The sequence below is a fragment of the Bos grunniens genome, chromosome X, assembly GCF_055505025.1.
Source record: "Bos grunniens cultivar Pamir isolate PY7600 chromosome X, Bosgru_T2T1.0, whole genome shotgun sequence".
Lineage (NCBI taxonomy): Eukaryota > Metazoa > Chordata > Mammalia > Artiodactyla > Bovidae > Bos > Bos grunniens.
In genome coordinates, this window is record NC_141194.1 from 132,969,701 (window position 1) to 132,990,674 (window position 20,974).

The following is a 20,974-nucleotide window of genomic DNA, read 5'->3' on the forward strand; positions in this document are numbered from 1 at the left end:
TTACCAGGAGGATTACCAGTATCATACGTAAAGAGCCTAACACAGTGCCTGATACAAGAGTATACCATAGACATACTAGCTATTTTACTATTTTACCTTTTCCTTAACGTACCAAGGAAACTGCATATTTTCAAAAATGTCACTAGCTTAAATGTCTTTGATAAGAATCGTGAAGTAGCTTGCTGATAAGAACAGAATGATCACTAGAGTGGTAAGCAAGATACTGTTACCAGAAGTGTTTGTTCCAGCTTCTGAAGAACACTGAGCAATGGGATCATAATGTGGTTCTTGGCATACTGTGGTTTCAGTGATGAATTTCAGATATAGGATAGAGAAGGAACACCAAGCCCTTGACCTTGCCTTTATGAACTTTATGAAAGTATTTAAAAGCACCACTGGACACGCATTCTGATAGCTAGTAAACAAGCTTTGGCTATGTGAAAATGACTATTGGATAACTTCTACAATGTTCACACTTGGCCAAAATGGACATATTGTCCTGTCCTATGGACTAGGATTCATTTTGAGGTTCTCAAAGATGACTCCACGGTTCTCTATAAAAACTTTCCTTGCTCTACAGCCTCAACAGGGAAGAACAATTTAAGACCATTTCAAATGAAAAGACATAATAGGGGAAAGTAGAAACAGACAGGGCAAGGTGCTGAGTAGGATCAGAAACAAGGTGACTCGAGAACAAAGTCTACAGATAATGAATTTTAGGCAGATTTGCAAATAAGGATAGTACATGCTCTGTAAATAGCAGTTGTTGCCACAAGCCAAAGGGCAATATTTACATGAATCCGGTGGCAAGGTCTGTGGACCAAGCCTTGACCTTTCCAGCCAAACTTATACTTGGTAGCACTTTCAGCCACGTCATCTTGCAAAGGAAGGATCACATAATACATACATGGAAAATTGCCAAATACAAATATGCTTTGTTCCCCCAAATTAATTTCTAAATTCTTTTTTCTTGAAACTGGGAACACATGTTCCCACAGAAAAGGTGTTATGAAAGTATGTGAGTTTCCCACATCTCCTCACAAAAGTACATTTAGACCACTTCTTTAATTGAAATACCATACACTGGAAATGAGAAAATCAATCGAATAAAGTACCCTTGCAAGCAGGAATACATCAATACACAAGGAATATTTCTTGAGACTTTCTTTGTGGATGCCCCAGGCAATGAAAAGGGGCATTCTATTCTCCCATAGCTGCAATTTGGTGATAAAGAACTCTTCCATTGCCCTTGTCTGGAAGGGTCTTTCTCAAGTCAGGTGGATGCATGTACTATAGCATCCTTCTCTTTCAGTGCTTCTTGAACTTTCCCACCAGACAACTCTTAGTGACTGAGGAGACTGAACAGCTAGTGGGGAAGGGGTAGGATATTTAATTAGAAGTTTCAAGCTATCATTTGGAGACACTTCAAACTCTGCAGTTCATTCTTTAATACATTTGCACATTTTAATTTTAAAAAGTCGTGTTTAGAATGACCTGTCAAGTAAATTAATTCCATCCCACTTTTGGATTGCAGTTGATGCTTCAGAAATAGGAACGATTTTTAATATTGAGACTCCATATACCTGTTGGATAGTACACATGTGTACTTCAGGGTGAGAAATGTAGGCACTGGGGGCAAAATCTAAAGTAAATGAGAAGAACATAATGAAAGTAAAATCAGAGAAAAGCTAGCACCACCAGCCTCTCCTTTCTTCTCAGTGGCACACTCCTTCCATCTTCTGTGTTTTGCTCTTTCCTTTTCTCTGTTCAAAACCAGTCCCAGGACAGGATCTCACACTCCTTCACACTAAGGTGTAAATGATCAATAATAGCCAAAATGTCATATGGTCTTTGGACATTAACGAGTCACAGCTTTAAAACAAAAAATGAATTTAGGGTACTATCCCAAGGAAAAAGGGATGTATTTAGGGGGCAATTGTGTGCTTTCCCTCTTTTTGCGGAAATCACACTTGACTTCAGGCTCATAACTTAGAAAGGTGTGTTGAGGGAAATTAATTGTGACTTCTTTCCACTTTGGAAAACACTTGCTTCTTTTTGGAAATTTTAGGTTTGTGATTGTTGCTTGGTATACTGTGTTCTATATGTTTGCTATCTTTTTTTTCCCTAATGACTGAATTTTAAGACTAAGATGTAAATCTTCCCATTATTGATCAAAATAAATGCGTGGGGAGAAACAGAAACAATAATATTTAATAACAATATTTGCATACCCTTTACAAAATTCCTTTGTATCCACAATCATGCATGATTGGTGTTGACTTACTACTAAATAACAACAGGGATATGAATAAAACAAAAAACCCCACAATAACTCAATCTAATTATTAATATTAGGCACCTAACATGAATTGCCCCAGGTTCTGTGCGGACCTTAACTTTGCCCCCCAGGACTTTTAAAATTCAGGGGTGAATGCAAAAGAAGGGCTTCTGTACACTGGCCATCTGAGAGATAGCAGAGTTGAAAACAGATCGAGTCACGCTTTGCCTTGAAAGTGAACGTCTGCAGCTGCAATCAAGAGATTCAAGGAATGCTTCTTTTGCAGAATTTACGAAGGTGGGAAAGGCACCACCAGTCCCTCTTTGGGGACCTCGGAAAGGGCAGTCCCCTGAGGGGTTCTGGGCTTGCAAATGGTGAGACAGACCTTCTACAGTACAGTTATAAGCAGAGGAAAAGTTCTTTGTGCAAGAAGAGGAGAGCGCCCCGAGGTACAAAGAGCAGATTTAAGGGGAAGAGGATTCCTTCTGCACACATCTGCGAGGGGAGCTCGGGCTGACTGTTGGGGGCGTGTGGGGAGCGAGATTTTCAGGGGGCCGCGGGCTGTGGGTTCCCGCCTCCACCCCTGTCCGCGCCCCACGCTCAGGCAACAGTTGGTCGTGCGGGGCCGCCCGGGCTCCGAGTGGGGAGGGGGAGTCTCGCGATCGTTGGGGGGGGGGGTGGAGGAAGGGGGGAGGGTGACGGGGGGAGGCCATGACGTAGGGTGGGTGGACGGAAGTGGGGCAGGGTTGAGGGTTATTTAAAGAAGGGGGGCCCGAGCGAAGGGGTTGGAAGCGAGTGATTCCCCACCCCTGCTCCATCCAGCTCGTTCCAGTGCAGACACTGCCGCCGCCCCGGAGCCCTCGTCCCCTTGTTCGTCCCCCTCCTCGTTCCCGCTCCAACGCCATGGAGCCGGACACCGCCGCAGTGGCAGGCACCGTGGCAGCCTCTGATGCTACCGCCGCGATCGTGCTCATAGAGGACGATCAGCCGGGGCCGTCCACCTCTAAGGAGGAGGGAGCGGCCGCCGCGGCCACCGCGGCCACCGAAGCCACCGTGGCCACGGAGAAGGGCGAGAAGAAGAAGGAGGTAAATAGGAAGGGGGTGTGTATGCGGTGGACAAATCCTGCGCCGGGCCCCTCCGAGGGGCCCAAACCTTGACCTTTGGGCGCCGACAGGTACCCGCAGAGCTCGGCGGGGCTGGGGGCTGCGGGCGTGCGGGGTGGGGGCGGCGGAACAGTCTGGGCTTCGCTCCCCTCCCCCTTCCCTTCTTGCCGCCGGGAGGGCGGGGGCGGGGCGCGGGTGCAGCGCGGGGTGACTGGTTCCCGTTATCCCGTGGCTGGGGTGCTGGGGAGCCCCCCGACAGCCCCCGGCCCCCTTCGCGTTCCCGGAACTGGGGTAACGGGGTGGGGGATGGGGCCGTGCAGGAAAAAGCCTCCGCCTCTCCCTCTCCTCTCGCTCTCTCTCCCCCCCTTCCCGTCGGCCTCTGCCTGGGAAATCTGGGCCCTTCAATCCCACACTCGCGCAAAAGGGGGTTTGCCGGAGGCTTATTTTTTTAAAATTTGAATTTCCAGGTGCCGGTGGTGGGGAGGCGGAGGACGAGAGGAGAGACTTTTACATCTTTGATTGGCAGTGTCGGCCTCTTGGGTGGCAGGGGAAAAAGAGAAAAAAAATCATCTCTTGTTCGTTTGGTCCCCGCCTGCTGAGTGAGGCGGGGGTGTCACCCCGAGAAAATGAGCTCTCGGCGTTGTACCCCCGCCCCCTTCCAATCCAAACCCCAAACTGAGGCACCGTGGACGCTGACTTAGGAAAATTTCCAACGTGTGCACCCTCACCCTCTCCTGCCCCGCCCCCGACGGTATAGTGTTTCACTCCAGGGCCACCCAAATGGTCCCCCAATCCGGCCCCAAGCCTTCCAGGCTTCCGCCTCTCTTTCCTAGTGGGCGCTGCTGGCTCCTGGACACACGCAGGTTTTTTTTTTTTTTTTTAATTTTTTTTTAAACCCAGCGTCGCCAGGATGAACTGCTGCTACTGTACATAAGGGGACCGCTCTGACACCTATTTAAGCCAGATCCAGAAAAATATGTATTATCTCCGTAAGGCATATGTCGTATGGACCGAGACGTGCAAATGAAAACTAGGAAACTCGCTGAAAAAATTAAGATAATGAATAGGATGGGGCATAAGGATTTTTCATGTATAATAAAATTGCTTATGGCTGGATTTTTTTCCATTTACGAGTAGACGTATCGCAATTTTTAAAAAAGGTAGGTAATTAGAATTATGCTTTAGCGATCTCCAGTGGCTTTGTCTGAATCATTATATGATATTATACGACCAAATGAAAAGCTTTTGAGGGAAATTGACACCTTTCACCCTGAATTAGAGTAATTTTAAATTCAGCAGTTGCTTAAGTGACATATTTTACTATTACAAGGTTGACTAAACAGAAAGACAGTTGTAGTGCTAAGTGAAAACCATAGAAAACACACGCATTTCAAGATCTGTGTGGTACTTGGATCGGTAAGACAATATCAGTGATTAAAGCTGGGCCAAATACCAAGCATCAATATAAATCAATGTTGGGAAATTCAGCAGTGTGTCTAGGTGCCTTTTATTCCCTAGACTGGACGAATGTAAGTGCTCACCCGTCTTTTGAACGGCAATCAAGGTTGTCGAATTTCCAGGGTGGATTAAATTTTTTGGATTGTGAAGAGATTGGGAATCAATAGAAAACCTGTATTATCACTGAATTGAGGCATAGATATTGCTATAACTCGGTGGCCTCATCAGAAATTGCCCGAATAGTACCTCATCTGTCCGTTCAGCACAGGGAAATGAGATGCTGCCTGGAACTTACTTCTTGGATATCTGAAGTTTACTACTTTAGTCACTGCTGCTTTTTTATTTTTAATTTTTCCTTGAAAATCTGAATAGCCAAAACATCTGCTTAAGTGCTTTCATTTGTACCATTCCTTCAAATAAAGTAATCTGGTACCTACCCCCATTCTAAATATTTACATGCTGCCTTGACGCCTTAACTGGTGTCCTAAAAGTGCAGATTAAATGCCTTTTTCTTACGTGTGTCACTTATTGTATTCTGACAGTGATACAAAGGCATTTAAGACCTAGGAGGTTGTTTCCCCTCAATTAAATAACCATCTCCCAGACACTTCAATATTGTGTTGATTTTTTTCATAATGTTTCAGTCTCCTCCCTCAATTGTCAGACTGTTGTTGTTCAGTCACTCAGTGGTGTCCAACTCTTTGCGACCCCATGGACTGCAGCATGCCAGACTTCCCTGTCTTTCACCATCTCCCGGAGTTTGCTCAAACTCATGTCCATTGAGTTGGTGATGCCGTCCAACCATCTCATCCTCTGTTATGATAAAGGACATAGATGTAACACAACATTTCAAATAAAACAAATGTAATGTACAAAATTACAAGTGATCCAAAAGGGAGAGGGAAATCACCTGAACACCCAGCAGAAGGGCTATTCCTGCAGTGGAACTGAAGTTTCAGTCCTGGGCTTCGGCCATTCCTCTTGCTGTTGCCAGGGTGTCTTCTTCAAATGGTGGTTCCCAAGTCGTTTGCTGCTGCTTTTACTCTCTGTAGAATAGGAAGCCAGATTATCAATCACGCTGGAATTGTGTATATATTAAATAAAAGAAAATAGGCTCTGAATGAGAGCATTTTCATGATGCATAAAATAGATGAGAGTGGATTGTCTTCTGACATTTAGCTAAGAAGGGTATTTTTGCTTACCTTCTGGTTCTTTTTTTTTTTTTTTTTAACCTTCTGGTTCTTGAACTTCTTTTTCTAAGTAGCAGTTGGATAACCCAATGCCATGACAATTGGAGTTGGTATTTTTGGTAATGAAAATGTCAAAAAAAAGGTCATGGTCTTTAAACAGGACATCTTGGTGACCTTGTGCTGCATTCTTATAGCATCTAGACTACCAAATGAGAAAACCCATAAGGAATTCATTAGAATATCTTAGTCACCTTTTATATTTCCTAGGATGAGAGGTATATTTGCAAAAACATACACATACAAAAATGGAAAGGTTTTGAAGGTAGGTATTTTAAAATTTGTTGTGAAAGATAGTGCCAATTAAGTAATTGCCTACTGCTTTAAATGGCAGTGCTCACAATTAGGAATTTTAATTATCATATAATTAAAATTTTATGATACTCTACTACAAGGCAAGGAGAAAAGTAACAAGTGTTTTTCTAATATTAAAGTTTTAGTTTTCTGTAAATGAAATTTGCATTCCACATTATTAGATATATACTTGTGTATTTGAGAGGTAATTTTTGAAACTTGTAGATTTTATTTAGCTTTTCAAGGAATGATAAAGGATTTTCTTATCCATTTTTTTTTTTACTTTTTGCTTAGAAAATAAAAGAGAGTTTCTAGCATATGTGACAGTTTGAAAGTGTGTTATTAAGGGCATTTTAGTAGTTTTTATTCTCATCCATCCAGAATTACATTCAAAACATCCCACATATATACATATGAGATGCTGTAAATCAAGACGGCTGTTATTTGGGCTAAGAATAACTGGACAGTATCTAATCAGTGCTCCAAAGGAGAACCCTGATCAGGGTCAAATTCCATAATCTTAGTTTGGATTTCCTCAAAATAGAAATTTTAATAAATGTTGGAAAACATTTATTAACTACCCGAGCCAGATTTTTCTTGTTTAAGATCACATTCTTCTATTGATTTATGACCCAAGCTTTCAGGAACAGTATGTTCCTGAAAAAAAAAAAAAGTAATGCTCAAATGGACATAATTTCTTTAGTTTTCACAGATTTGTATTTTGAATTTGCAGTCTGTGTTAAAACTTGAATGCCCTCTAATTTGGTACTAATGGGTAGATTTATATTTGTATCATTTTATTTCTTGATTTCTTACAGGGATGGAGGTGTATTCTACATATCTGTTTATAAGTACAAGCTTGTCTTTAAAAAGGATAGGGTACATGACATAACCCTCTAGATAATTTCAGTATTCTAAAGTAGCTGATTTATGTTACTATTCACTAAATTACAGTGTTTTAAATATCAAAGGTTAACAATTAATAGCCCTGAGAAACTGCTTCTACAAGATATTCATGTATATACTTTTAAAAGGTTTTCTGTCCAGTTGGAGAAAATTAACATAAACCAGAAGTTTGAAGCTACTGTTTGATTGTTTCAAATATAAATGATCACACTGCAGTACATAAAAGTTTTAATGTTCTAATTAAAATATAAAAACTATTAAAAAATTACATCTTTTCAGGAGCAGAAACCACAGTCTTTTCTCATGAAAGTTTGGCTTCTTTCCATTACATAAAGAAGTACCTCTGAGAATTAATATTTACTTTCTTTGAATTCTTTGGTTTGTGGTTGAAAATATCCTAGCTTTTGAATCTCCTCTTGAGTGGTTATGCACTTCTTTCACTTTACACAATAGGTGAAAAGGCTCATTTTCCCACCTTTTGGTTTTTAATTAGTATTATTTCTCTGGCTTTACAATTCTTTGGATTTTTTTTTAATTGGACCTCAGGTGCACAGAACTGGATTAATCATAAGCCCTGTTCATGACATGCTCTCATCATTGGTCCATGCATGGCCCATGTGGATTTATTTATTTAGTATTTAATTACTTTTTATTTTCTTCAAATGAGAATGCTGACCTTGCTTTGCAATTTGATGATTTATTTTCTTTGAAATTCTAGAAAAACGTTTCTCCATTTCAACTCAAACTTGCTGTTAAAGCTTCTAAATCTGAAAAGGAAATGGATCCAGAATATGAAGAGAAAATGGTAAATATGTTCTTGGGTAGAAGAGTGAATACAGTAGTTGATTTTTATAGAGGAGATGTGAAAGATTAAAAAATACATGTGTGTATATGATGAATACAGAATTATAGGCTTTAGAATTCAAAAGTAATTTAATATATAATCCATCATAATAGATTTTTGTTGGATAAATGAATCTCCTCATTTTCAGATGAGGAAATAGAGTATCAGAGAAATGATATGGAATAGTTGAGACCAGAAGCCACATCTCTTCATTTTTGTTTAGCCCTCTTTACCCCATAATAGGATGTTTTATGCTAGAAATATTTTATCCACAAAGTGAAAATATAAGTGGCAATATCAGTATGGCTGAGAGAAAGCAGGTCACAAAACCAGCCTGGTATTTCTTTTCCTCTCTCTCTCTTTGCTCTGGATATGTGAATGAATGCTTCATATTATGAAACATGTAATACATGTTTTTGAGGGAAGGCTATTTGCCCAGTGCATGAAAATATTACACATTTAAGCAATATAACCTTAGATACACCTACCTAGCGCTTTGCTGTACATTTCATTATTTAATTTTTACTCACCAAAACTCATATTTTAGCTTTAATTTTAACTGGACTTTTATGCCTTGGGATCTTTCAAAACCAGTGAACTTGGTTAACTGAAAAGAGAAATAAATGGGTAGCTGGAACTGGATTTTTTTTTTTTTGTCAAGGGGTTTTTTTTGAAAGTAAGTAGAGATGAAGTACATTTTTCGGTCATTTGTAGTGATTTTACAGAACTCAGTGCCTTAACGCTTAAGGCCACATCTAACATGGACAAGTTAATGTTTTAACAACTCTAGAAACAACATTCCAGTGAGGATAACATAAAATGGAAAGATTTTGGCCTCCTTCCAGCTACTGGTTTGAATGTATTTGTCTAATTCTTGTATTTATGGTAATGAATTCTTGGAAGATTCTTATGTTATTAATTATGCATTCTTCATTGGTAATCAAATATTGTCTACCCTGTGGTTAGAAAGTGACTGGGAATTAAAAAATCACCTTTGTTTTTTTTTTATCTAGAATAATAGTCTTTTGATCTTTTAAGATGTTTTTAGTGAAAAAATTTTATTGCGTTTATTTTTATAAGCTATATGACCTTTTAAATGTATTTAGAATTTATAACATACACTTCTGAATTGCTAATGTGTATTAACTGTTTCACTTATATGTGTGTGTGTGTATTTTTTCTCTAAATCCTCACTTTCAGGAGAAACTTTATATACTCTTAGCATAAACCACAATTCTGCAGATCACTGTACTTGAACAGAGAAAAGTATTGTACCAAAGCATTGAAAATATTTTGAGAGAAGATGACACTGTATTCTGAGTTTTAAATTATTTCTAGATGAAAATTCTTGGCTTTCCAAACCATTCAGAATTTGCTTTTTGACCCCAATACTTTAAGCAGAATACTTATTATTGAGGCATTTATTAAGCCTGTCAGATCACTTGGCTTCTATTCAAACAATCTGAAAATACCATTTCCAAATTCTCCTTATTAGCTGTGGGAGCTTGGGCAAGTTACTTACCCTTTGTGTGCCTCAGTTTTATTTTTATTTATTAATTTTTATTTTAATTGGAGGCTAATTATTTTACAATATTGTATTGGTTTTGCCATACATCAACATGAATCTGCCCTGGGTGTACACGTGTCCCCAGTCCTGAACCCCCCTCCCACCTCCCTTCCCATACCATCCCTCTGGGTCATCCTAGTGCACCAGCCCCAAGCATCCTGTATCCTGCATCAAACCAGGGATGATACTAGTACCTACCTCATAGATTTATTAAAAGAATTAAATGAGTTAGTATGTTTAAAGTACTTAGAGTGTAGTACAAATTAAGTGCAATGTGTGTATTTGTTGAATTTTGAAAGAACAGAAAAAGAAATCATTACTTTTTCTTTTGTCTTGTAAATTAGAAAGCAGATCGAGCAAAGAGATTTGAATTTTTACTGAAGCAGACAGAGCTTTTTGCACATTTCATTCAACCTTCAGCACAGAAATCTCCAACATCTCCTCTGAACATGAAATTGGGACGCCCTCGAATAAAGAAAGATGACAAGCAGAGCTTAATTTCTGTTGGAGAGTATGTTGGCATCTCTCTAACTTTCTTCCCTCCTTTCCTCCTGCCCTTCATATTTACCTTCCTTCTTCATGTATTTAGTGTGATTTTATGTCTAAAAAACAAGGTTATCGCCTGTGTAAATATGTTTTAGAGACAATACTTTTTTTCTCAATAGAAGTCAACCAATAAAAATGTCAGCTGGTTTTATCAACTTTTATGCAAGACTCTAGATAACTTTTTTTTCATAAAAGATGTTAACAGAATATACTGACTTAATTGACACCTTAGCATTTGAATTGAATATGAAGATATGTCTTTTTCTGTTTCAGCTACCGTCACAGGCGCACAGAACAGGAAGAAGATGAAGAGCTCCTCTCAGAGAGTCGGAAAACATCTAATGTATGTGTTAGATTTGAAGTGTCACCTTCGTGTAAGTACCTCATCATGTTGGTGTTTTTTGTTTTCAGTTTAGTTTTAGAAAAATTTTACTTGGTTGTACTAATGAAAGTATGTGAGTCTTGATTTTTTTTTTTTTTTTTCAGATGTGAAAGGAGGACCACTGAGAGATTATCAGATTCGAGGACTGAACTGGTTGATCTCTTTGTATGAAAATGGAGTCAACGGTATTTTGGCTGATGAAATGGTAAGGCGTTGGTAGCTAAAAATACATTCTCACTTATCAATAATTTTATGTAAATTTGAAATACCTGAGCTGAAATTCCCACCAGCCCTGGAGTTCAGAGGCTAGATGTTTTATTTAGCTGTAACATACAAGGTATTTGTAAAGTCTAGAATTGTTTAACCTCTGGAACATATGCTTTTACAGGCCCCTAAATTTGTTATTGAAATTTCCTCAAATGGTATTAAAAAAAAACCTCCTTGTACTTTTGTCGATATTTGCACTTTGGCTTCCAAAGAGCTCAGCGCTATAGTGAACGCCGAAATGGAACATCTGTGTAACTTTTAATGGTCTGCCCATTGTGTTCTTTGTGCCTTTTCCTATTCTTTACCTTTTACTTTCCTTGGCCCTCTTTATTTCTCTTTGACCATTAATTTATGTTCCATGTTTTCATTGTAGGCTACCTGAAATCCTTTTGGGACTGAGGTGGGGCTAAAAGCCAAATGCTAAATGAATGAATGCATGCATGAGTGAATGTAAATGCCTTTGTGTGTGATCAAACCAAGTGTGAATAGATGGAATAAAGAACAAAAAAGTGAAGAGCAGTATTGAGTCTTGATAGTAGAGTGCCAGCTGGGTCAGGAAATGAGCTGAGGATTGTTGGGAGATATAGTCTTCCCTCCATATATGGGGGAGATTGGTTCAGGGACTCCCCGTGGATACCAAAATCTGTGGAAGCTCAAGTCCTCATGTAGAATGGCATAGCACAGTTGGGCCCTCTGTGGATTTTGATCTGCGGTTGGTTGAATACCTGGATGTGAAACCTGTGGATTCTGAGGGCACACTGTGTAAAAAAAAAAAATGACCAAAGAGAAAAAGTAAGGCCATTTAAGATGCTAATTCAGCAGGTCAGAGGAGTATATGAAGACTTGGTTTGACATTTTAAGACCAAATGTATATGGTGGGGGTTAAGAGAGGGTAGTGATACTACTATATATGACTCTGGAGCCATATTTGCAATCGCTTGTCCATATGGGCAACATGACTATTTATGCTCCATAGCTTGTAGTGTGGTAGTTGGTTCCATAAGTACTCATCCCTGGCTAAGCAACTGGTAGGTGTGTGGCAGGTCCTTGAAAACTGCAGTCAGCTCAGGCAGGAAGGAGCTTAGTTAATTGTTTGCAACTCCATGGATTGTAGCTCCCCAGGCTCCTCTTTCCATGGGATTTCCCAAGCAAGTATACCTGAAGGGGGTGCCATTTCCTTCTCCAGGACAACGGAAAGACTAGGATTATTTGCCCCAAACTCCTCTTGGCTGCAGTCTGTCTAAACAGGAATTAACTAAAGATATTTCATATTGAATTTGTGCTGATACCAGTTATGTTTTAATTATTAAAAAGGAGAAAGTTTAATGATGCTAGAAAATTTGGGAAAAACTCAGCAAAAAATTTAAAGCAAGTTTTATTTTTATTACTTAGAAACAACAATATGTAACAGTTTGCATATTTCTTTTTAGTCTTTTTCCTCTGGTTTTATTTATTTTTCATATTTGAGGTTGTATTGTATATATGATTTGGTATTCTGATTTCTTCACCTTCATACATATTTTCCACATAATTAAAACATTTTGGTAAAAATAATTGTTAAGTACTGCATAATAATTAATTATAGGGAGGTAACATAATTTTATTCATTTCATATGGATTGGTTGATGTATAATATATACATATAGTATATATAACATATATGTATATAGTATATATTGGTTCATATATATGTATCTACTTGATGTCTAATAATACTATTATGAAAACCCTTGTAATTCAGTTTTCTGCACCTCTCAGATTATTTCCATAGTATTTCTAGAAGCGGAATTACTTGGTTGAGGAGTATAAACATTTTTTTTTTTTTCATTTTAAGATTTTAATGCATAACATCCATAAAACCCATCTCATAAGTGAAATGTCAGGCAGGATAAAGCCTACAAAAATAGCTTTTAGCTTAGGTTTATAAAAGAAATATATACCTTGACTAGAGACAAAGTCAGAAAGTGTTTTAAAAGGTCATGTGACATAGGACATAGTTCCTTTTCCCGTAGGTTAGGTAGTGGGTTCATGGGTGTTAGTATATTATTTTTCTTTTTAAAGTCACCTGGACTAAGTGATTTCTAGGTTCCTTTCTGGCTGCAAAGTTCTTTTATGTTTTGTTCCCTTATAATTCCTTAGGTCTCAAGGGTATGAGATGCGAGTATAGAGCTATAGACTCCTTGAGATGCAGAGTCTGAATATTTCAAACCTGGGCTGTAATAATGTTGAGGGCAATGGGAAAGAAAGAGTGGTATCTAAGCAGGCTGACTGGGCTTCCCTGGTGGCTTAGTCTGTAAAGAATTAGCCTGCAGGGCAAGAGATCTAGGAGATGCGGGTTTGATCCTTGGGTTGGGAAGATCCCCTGGAGAAGGAAATGGCAACCCATCCCAGTATTCTTGCCTGGGAAATCCCATGGACAGAGGAGCCTGGAGGGCTATGGGTGTCCGACATTTTGTGACTAAACCACCACCACTAACACCAAGCAGGCTGATAAAGGAAATGTGTCTTTGTGAAATACACAAAGTTCCTAATTTTGCAAACTAGTAGAAAAAATGATAGGGGTTGCTCACTCCTTTAGGAGTAAAAGTCTCCTAAATAGAAAATTGCTTTGTTGAGCAACTTTCTAACTGCAAGTTCTTGGCTTCTTTTTGTGCTCAGCCTAAGTATTGAATTGGAATGGTTATTCACTTTAAAAAAAGTCTTTTAACTTTTCCCAATGTGAAATACTTGGCAGATATCTTTTGTAATGTTGCTACTAACAAATGTTTCATTAAATAAAAAATGATTATGGATTTTTTTCTCTGTGATGATAATGCAGGGTCTTGGTAAGACTTTACAGACGATTGCTTTGCTTGGTTATCTGAAACATTACCGAAACATTCCTGGACCTCACATGGTTTTAGTTCCAAAATCGACTTTACACAACTGGATGAACGAGTTTAAGCGATGGGTCCCATCTCTTCGTGTTATTTGCTTCGTTGGAGACAAGGATGCGAGAGTAAGTGAGAAACAGGTTTTAAAAGGCAATCAAGAATAACAACATTTCTGGGGTTAAATTTTGTTGCTATAAAAGACATTTGAGTTGACTACTACTACTAAATAACACTTAAGTTGTGCTTATTCTGTGTTAGATTCTTTTGTAAGTGCTTTTTTTAAATACCACATTTATTCCTTATTATTGACTTTTGTGTGTATCTCTGTCAATGTACTTATACATTTTTAAAAAATTGGAATATAGTTGCTTTACAGTGTTGTGTTTCTGCTGTACAGCAGAGTGAATCGGTTATATGTATACATATATCCCCTCTCTTTGTTTAAAATTTCCTTCCCATTTAGGTCACCACACAGCATTGAGTAGAGTTCCCTGTGCTATATAGTAGGTTCTCATTAGTTTTCTATTTTGTACATAGGGGTGTATATATGTCAATCCCAATATCCCAACTCATCCCACCCCCGCTTCCCTCCTTGGTATCCATATGTTTGTTCTCTACATTTGTGTCTCAATTTCTGCTTTCAGATAAGTTCATCTGTACCAGGTAAGTACTTTTAATATATTAATTGAGCTAATTCTCACAACACTCTTCTGAGGTAGATGTATTACCTATTCATAACAGAAAATCCGTTATTATGCTTATTTGCATTTACTTTTAACCAGCTCATTAATCTAAGCACTTTTGAGTTGCACTGAGTGACTTTTTGTTTTTAAAAAAATCTTATTTTATTGACCATCTATCTTTTTTTTTACTTTTTTAAAATTTTATTATTTAACTTTACAATATTGTATTGGTTTTGCCATATATCAACATGAATCTGCCACAGGTATATACGTGTTCCCCATCCTGACCCCTCCTCCCTCCTCCCTCCCTATACCATCCCTCTGGGTCGTCACAGTGCACCAGCCCCAAGCATCCAGTATCGTGCATTGAACCTGGACTGGCGACTCGTTTCATATATGATATTATACATGTTTCAATGCCATTCTCCCAAATCATCCCACCCTCTCCCTCTCCCACAGAGTCCAAAAGACTGTTCTGTACATCAGTGTCTCTTTTGCTGTCTCGTATACAGGGTTATTGTTACCATCTTTCTAAATTCCATATATGTGCGTTAGTATACTGTATTGGTGTTTTTCTTTCTGGCTTACTTCACTCTGTATAATAGGCTCCAGTTTCATCCACTTCATTAAAACTGATTCAAATGTATTCTTTTTAATGGCTGAGTAATACTCCATTGCATATATGTACCACAGCTTTCTTATCCATTCATCTGCTGATGGACATGTAGGTTGCTTCCATGTCCTGGCTATTATAAGCAGTGCTGCGATGAACATTGGGGTACACGTGTCTTTTTCAATTCTGGTTTCCTCGGTGTGTATGCCCAGCAGTGGGATTGCTGGGTCATAAGGCAGTTCTATTTCCAGTTTTTTAAGGAATCTCCACACCGTTCTCCATAATGGTTGTACTAGTTTGCATTCCCATCAACAGTGTTAGAGGGTTCCCTTTTCTCCACACCCTCTCCAGCATTTATTGCTTGTAGACTTTTGGATTGCAGCCATTCTGACTGGTGTGATATGGTACCTCATTGTGGTTTTGATTTGCATTTCTCTGATAATGAATGATGTTGAGCATCTTTTCATGTGTTTGTTAACCATCTGTATGTCTTCTTTGGAGAAATGTCTATTTAGTTCTTTGGCCCATTTTTTGATTGGGTCATTTATTTATCTGGAATTGAGCTGTAGGAGTTGCTTGTATATTTTTAAGATCAGTTATTTGTCAGTTGCTTCATTTCCTATTATTTTCTCCCGTTCTGAAGGCTGTCTTTTCACCTTGCTTATAGTTTCCTTTGTTGTGCAGAAGCTTTTAAGTTTAATTAGGTCCCATTTGTTTATTTTTGCTTTTATTTCCAATATTCTGGGAGGTGGGTCATAGAGGATCCTGCTGTGATGTATGTCGGAGAGTGTTTTGCCTATGTTCTCCTCTAGGAGTTTTATAGTTTCTGGTCTTACGTTGAGATCTTTAATGCATTTTGAGTTTATTTTTGTGTATGGTGTTAGAAAGTGTTCTAGTTTCATTCTTTTACCAGTGGTTGACCAGTTTTCCCAGTACCACTTGTTAAAGAGATTGTCTTTAATCCTTTGTATATTCTTGCCTCCTTTGTCAAAGATAAGGTGTCCATATGTGCGTGGATTTATCTCTGGGCTTTCTATTTTGTTCCATTGATCTATATTTCTGTCTTTGTGCCAGTACCATACTGTCTTGATGACTGTGGCTTTGTAGTAGAGCCTGAAGTCAGGCAGGTTGATTCCTCCAGTTCCATTCTTCTTTCTCAAGATTGCTTTGGCTATTTGAGGTTTTTTGTATTTCCATACAAATTGTGAAATTATTTGTTCTAGCTCTGTGAAAAATACCTTTGGTAGCTTGATAGGGATTGCATTGAATCTATAAATTGCTTTGGGTAGTATACTCATTTTCACTATATTGATTCTTCCGATCCATGAACATGGTATATTTCTCCCATCTATTAGTGTCCTCTTTGATTTCTTTCACCAGTGTTTTATAGTTTTCTATATATAGGTCTTTAGTTTCTTTAGGTAGATATATTCCTAAGTATTTTATTCTTTTCGTTGCAATGGTGAATGGAATTGTTTCCTTAATTTCTTTTTCTGTTTTCTCATTATTAGTGTATAGGAATGCAAGGGATTTCTGTGTGTTGATTTTATATCCTGCAACTTTACTATAGTCATTGATTAGCTCTAGTAATTTTCTGGTGGAGTCTTTAGGGTTTTCTATGTAGAGGATCATGTCATCTGCAAACAGTGAGAGTTTTACTTCTTTTCCAATTTGAATTCCTTTTATTTCTTTTTCTGCTCTGATTGCTGTGGCCAAAACTTCCAAAACTATGTTGAATAGTAATGGTGAAAGTGGGCACCCTTGTCTTGTTCCTGACTTCAGGGGAAATGCTTTCAGTTTTTCACCATTGAGGATAATGTTTGCTGTGGGTTTGTCATATATAGCTTTTATTATGTTGAGGTATGTTCCTTCTATTCCTGCTTTCTGGAGAGTTTTTATCATAAATGGGTGTTGAATTTTGTCAAAGGCTTTCTCTGCATCTATTGAGATAATCATATGGTTTTTATTTTTCAATTTGTTAACGTGGTGTATTACATTGATTGATTTGCGGATATTGAAGAATCCTTGCATCCCTGGGATAAAGCCCACTTGGTCAAGGTGTATGATCTTTTTAATGTGATGTTGGATTCTGATTGCTAGAATTTTGTTGAGGATTTTTGCATCTATGTTCATCAGTGATATTGGCCTGTAGTTTTCTTTTTTTGTGGGATCTTTGTCAGGTTTTGGTATTAGGGTGATGGTGGCCTCATAGAATGAGTTTGGAAGTTTACCTTCCTCTGCAATTTTCTGGAAGAGTTTGAGTAGGATAGGTGTTAGCTCTTCTCTAAATTTTTGGTAGAATTCAGCTGTGAAGCTGTCTGGACCTGGGCTTTTGTTTGCTGGAAGATTTCTCATTACAGTTTCAATTTCCGTGCTTGTGATGGGTCTGTTAAGATTCTCTCTTTCTGGTCCAGTTTTGGAAAGTTGTACTTTTCTAAGAATTTGTCCATTTCTTCCATGTTGTCCATTTTATTGGCATAAAATTGCTGATAGTAGTCTCTTATGATCCTTTGTATTTCTGTGTTGTCTGTTGTGATCTCTCCATTTTCATTTCTAATTTTATTGATTTGATTTTTCTCCCTTTGTTTCTTGATGAGTCTGGCTAATGGTTTGTCAATTTTATTTATCCTTTCAAAGAACCAGCTTTTGGCTTTGTTGATTTTTGCTATGGTCTCTTTTGTTTCTTTTGCATTTATTTCTGCCCTAATTTTTAAGATTTCTTTCCTTCTACTAACACTGGGGTTCTTCATTTCTTCCTTTTCTAGTTGTTGACCATCTATCTTATCAGTGATTCTATCATTTGTGCTATTTTGATGCCAAAAGTGTATAAATTTGCATTTCAGTTTATTTAATTTTTTTACTTTTGACTTTGACTTGTTTACATGCACACATGCACATGCAGACTCACATGAATGGAACCTTTTATCCTTGTACAGAGAACCTTGTGTTTTGTGTTTATGCACAGACAGCTTTCAATTTTGATCTTTGAATAGAAAAATAGGTGTCTGCATACATTCTTAGATAATATTCGAAATTAAGGGTTCTTGTTTAAATTAACTATTTGTCAATCTAGAAGGCTACAATTATTTTAGGACTGTTGAATTAATCTAAAAATAATGAATTATGCAAAAATACCAAAATGAATAATCAGCTTAGAAAGCATATTATTAAACTTGGTCTTTATTTGCCTCCAGAGAACATAGTTTGGAGTAAAGATTTATTCTATTTTACATATTTAGATAGGTTATCAAAAGATATTCTCAAAAGAGTGGTAACATAATGAATTATGTAATTTTATTCTTATCATTTTGCTTGAAGAAAAATTACTTAAATTTATTTAAATTTAACTTATAAATAATTTAAATATTGAAATACTGAGCTCATAAATTTAGAATTACAGGCTTGATTCTTCCCTATGCCTCATATTTCCCAGTAGCAAATTAGTCACTTAGAATTCTTTCTGATCACTGCCATTATTTAAATGTAATACCATTCCTTATAAAAATTTTGTATTTCCAAATTACTGATTTGTTTTGCTATAATTTTCTTGACGATCATAGATATTGAGAAATATCTGGGCTGTGTTTTCATTATGTCTTCAGTCAGTTCAGTCACTCAGTTGTATCTGACTCTTTGTGACCCCATGGACTGTAGCACACCAGGCTTTCCTGTCCATCACCGACATGTATGCCAGTGGTTTTCGATTTTACTATATGGAATCCATGGGCTCCATGAAGTGTCTCTGGGAGTTTTCAAGAAAGAGTGGATTTAATTGGTTACTTCCCTATCTCTTTTTTTAAAAAATATAAATTTATTTATTTTAATTGGAGGCTAATTACTTTACAGTATTGTAGTGGTTTTGCCATACAGTGACATGAATCCACCACGGGAGTACATGTGTTGTTCCCCATCCTGAACCCCCCTTCCCCCTCCCTCCCCATCTCATCCCTCTGGATCATCCCAGTGCACCAGCCCCAAGCACCCTCTCTCATGCATCGAACCTGGACTGGTGATTTGTCTTATGTATGATAATATACATGTTTCAATACCATTCTCCCAAATCATCCCATCTTCGCCCTCTCCCACAGAGTCCAAAAAACTGTTCTATACATCTGTGTCTCTTTTGCTGTCTCGCATATAGGGTTATCGTTACCATCTTTCTAAATTCCATATATATGTGTTAGTATACTGTATTGATGTTTTTCTTTCTGGCTTACTTCACTCTGTATAATAGGCTCCAGTTTCATCCACCTCATTAGAACTGATTCAAATGTATTCTTTTTAATGGCTGAGTAATATTCCATTGTGTATATGTACCACAGCTTTCTTATCCATTCATCTGCTGATGGACATGTAGGTTGCTTCCATGTCCTGGCTATTATAAGCAGTGCTACGATGAACATTGGGGCACATGTGTCTCTTTCAATTCTGATTTCCTCGGTGTGTATGCCCAGCAGTGGGATTGCTGGGTCGTATGGCAGTTCTATTTCCAGTTTTTTTGAGGAATCTCCACACTGTTCTCCATAGTGGCTGTACTAGTTTGCATTCCCACCAACAGTGTAAGAGGGTTCCCTTCTCTCCACACCCTCTCCAGCATTTATTGCTTGTAGACTTTTGGATCGCAACCATTCTGACTGGCGTGAAATGGTACCTCATAGTGGTTTTGATTTGCATTTCTCTGATAATGAGTGATGTTGAGCATCTTTTCATGTGTTTGTTAACCATCTGTATGTCTTCTTTGGAGAAATGTCTGTTTAGTTCTTTGGCCCATTTTTTGATTGGGTCATTTATTTTTCTGGAATTGAGCTGCAGGAGTTGCTGGTATATTTTTGAGATTAATTCTTTGTCAGTTGCCTCTTTTGCTATTATTTTCTCCCGTTCTGAAGGCTGTCTTTTCACCTTGCTTACAGTTTCCTTTGTTGTGCAAAAGCTTTTAAATTTAATTAGGTCCCATTTGTTTATTTTTGCTTTTATTTCCCATACTCTGGGAGCTGGGTCATAGAGGAGCCTGCTGTGATTTATGTCGGAGAGTGTGCCCTATATCTTTACCACTCCTGGACTTCCCAGGTGGTGCTAGTGGTAAAGAATGCAGGATGGTGCAAGAGATTAAGAGACACGAGTTTGATCCCTGGGTTGGGAAGACCCCCTGGAGTAGGGCATGGGAATGTACTCCAGTATTCTTGCCTGGAGAATCCCACAGACAGAGGAGCCTAGCAGGCTACAGCCCATAGAGTTGCATAGAGTCGGACATGACTGAAGAGACTTAGCACGCCCTACCTCTACCCCATGGGAGGTTGAAATTCTTCTAGAGACTTCAAAAACTTCTTAATCATGAAAACTAACCTTCGAAGTTGGTGTTTTGCAAATTACCACTCATTAATGTGTTGGGATTCAGCTTTGTGGGTGGTGACAACAATTTTTTGAAACACTGAGATAGGATAGAATAGAAAACAGGAGTGAGAATATGTAATATGTATTGTTTCTTTCTAAAAACATGTCCTCAAACACATATGTATACTGAATTGCAACCTAAAACACAGTTTTACTCGGCCATGGTCAAAGAGTTTGAGAACCAGTAATTGTTAATTACATAAATAATTAATGTGCCATATGCAACACTTAAAGATTGATGTCGTTATGTATAGAGAACATCTGGAACATTACTTATAGACAGATTTGAACGTTTGTACTGCACAGGATAGATATATTGGGTCTTTTTACTTTCCTGGCCTCCTGTAAACATTTTATGAGGTCAGTTTGGTAACAAAGTATTTGATGTAGGCTACAGTAAGTATTTAATTGAGGTAGGAAATTATTTGAGAAAATTATGATCCTATTTGAAGCTAATGTAGTTCTGAAGTATTTAGAGGTATGATTCCTAAATGTAATTCTTTTCTTTAAAAATGTTTTAT

At 38.0% G+C, this 20,974-nt stretch overlaps 1 protein-coding gene and 1 non-coding gene across 8 annotated transcripts in view; one reads left to right on the forward strand and one right to left on the reverse strand.

Annotated features, from left to right (window-relative positions):
- The first annotated feature begins 3,062 nt into the window (after window positions 1-3,062).
- The window catches only part of SMARCA1 (SNF2 related chromatin remodeling ATPase 1), a 73,035-nt gene continuing 55,123 nt past the window's right edge, over window positions 3,063-20,974 (forward strand). For all 7 annotated transcript variants that reach the window (XM_086387215.1, XM_086387214.1, XM_086387216.1 and 4 more), the window contains exons 1-6: window positions 3,063-3,364; window positions 8,006-8,092; window positions 10,043-10,209; window positions 10,518-10,618; window positions 10,731-10,831; window positions 13,712-13,891. In XM_086387215.1, the coding sequence (XP_086243341.1) occupies window positions 3,182-3,364; window positions 8,006-8,092; window positions 10,043-10,209; window positions 10,518-10,618; window positions 10,731-10,831; window positions 13,712-13,891 (819 nt within the window). In that variant the 5' untranslated portion in view covers window positions 3,063-3,181. The remainder of the gene's footprint in view (window positions 3,365-8,005; window positions 8,093-10,042; window positions 10,210-10,517; window positions 10,619-10,730; window positions 10,832-13,711; window positions 13,892-20,974) is intronic.
- On the reverse strand, window positions 7,822-7,892 carry LOC147341447 (small nucleolar RNA SNORD112). Its single transcript, XR_015160030.1, has one exon. It is a non-coding gene; the product is annotated as a small nucleolar RNA SNORD112 (small nucleolar RNA).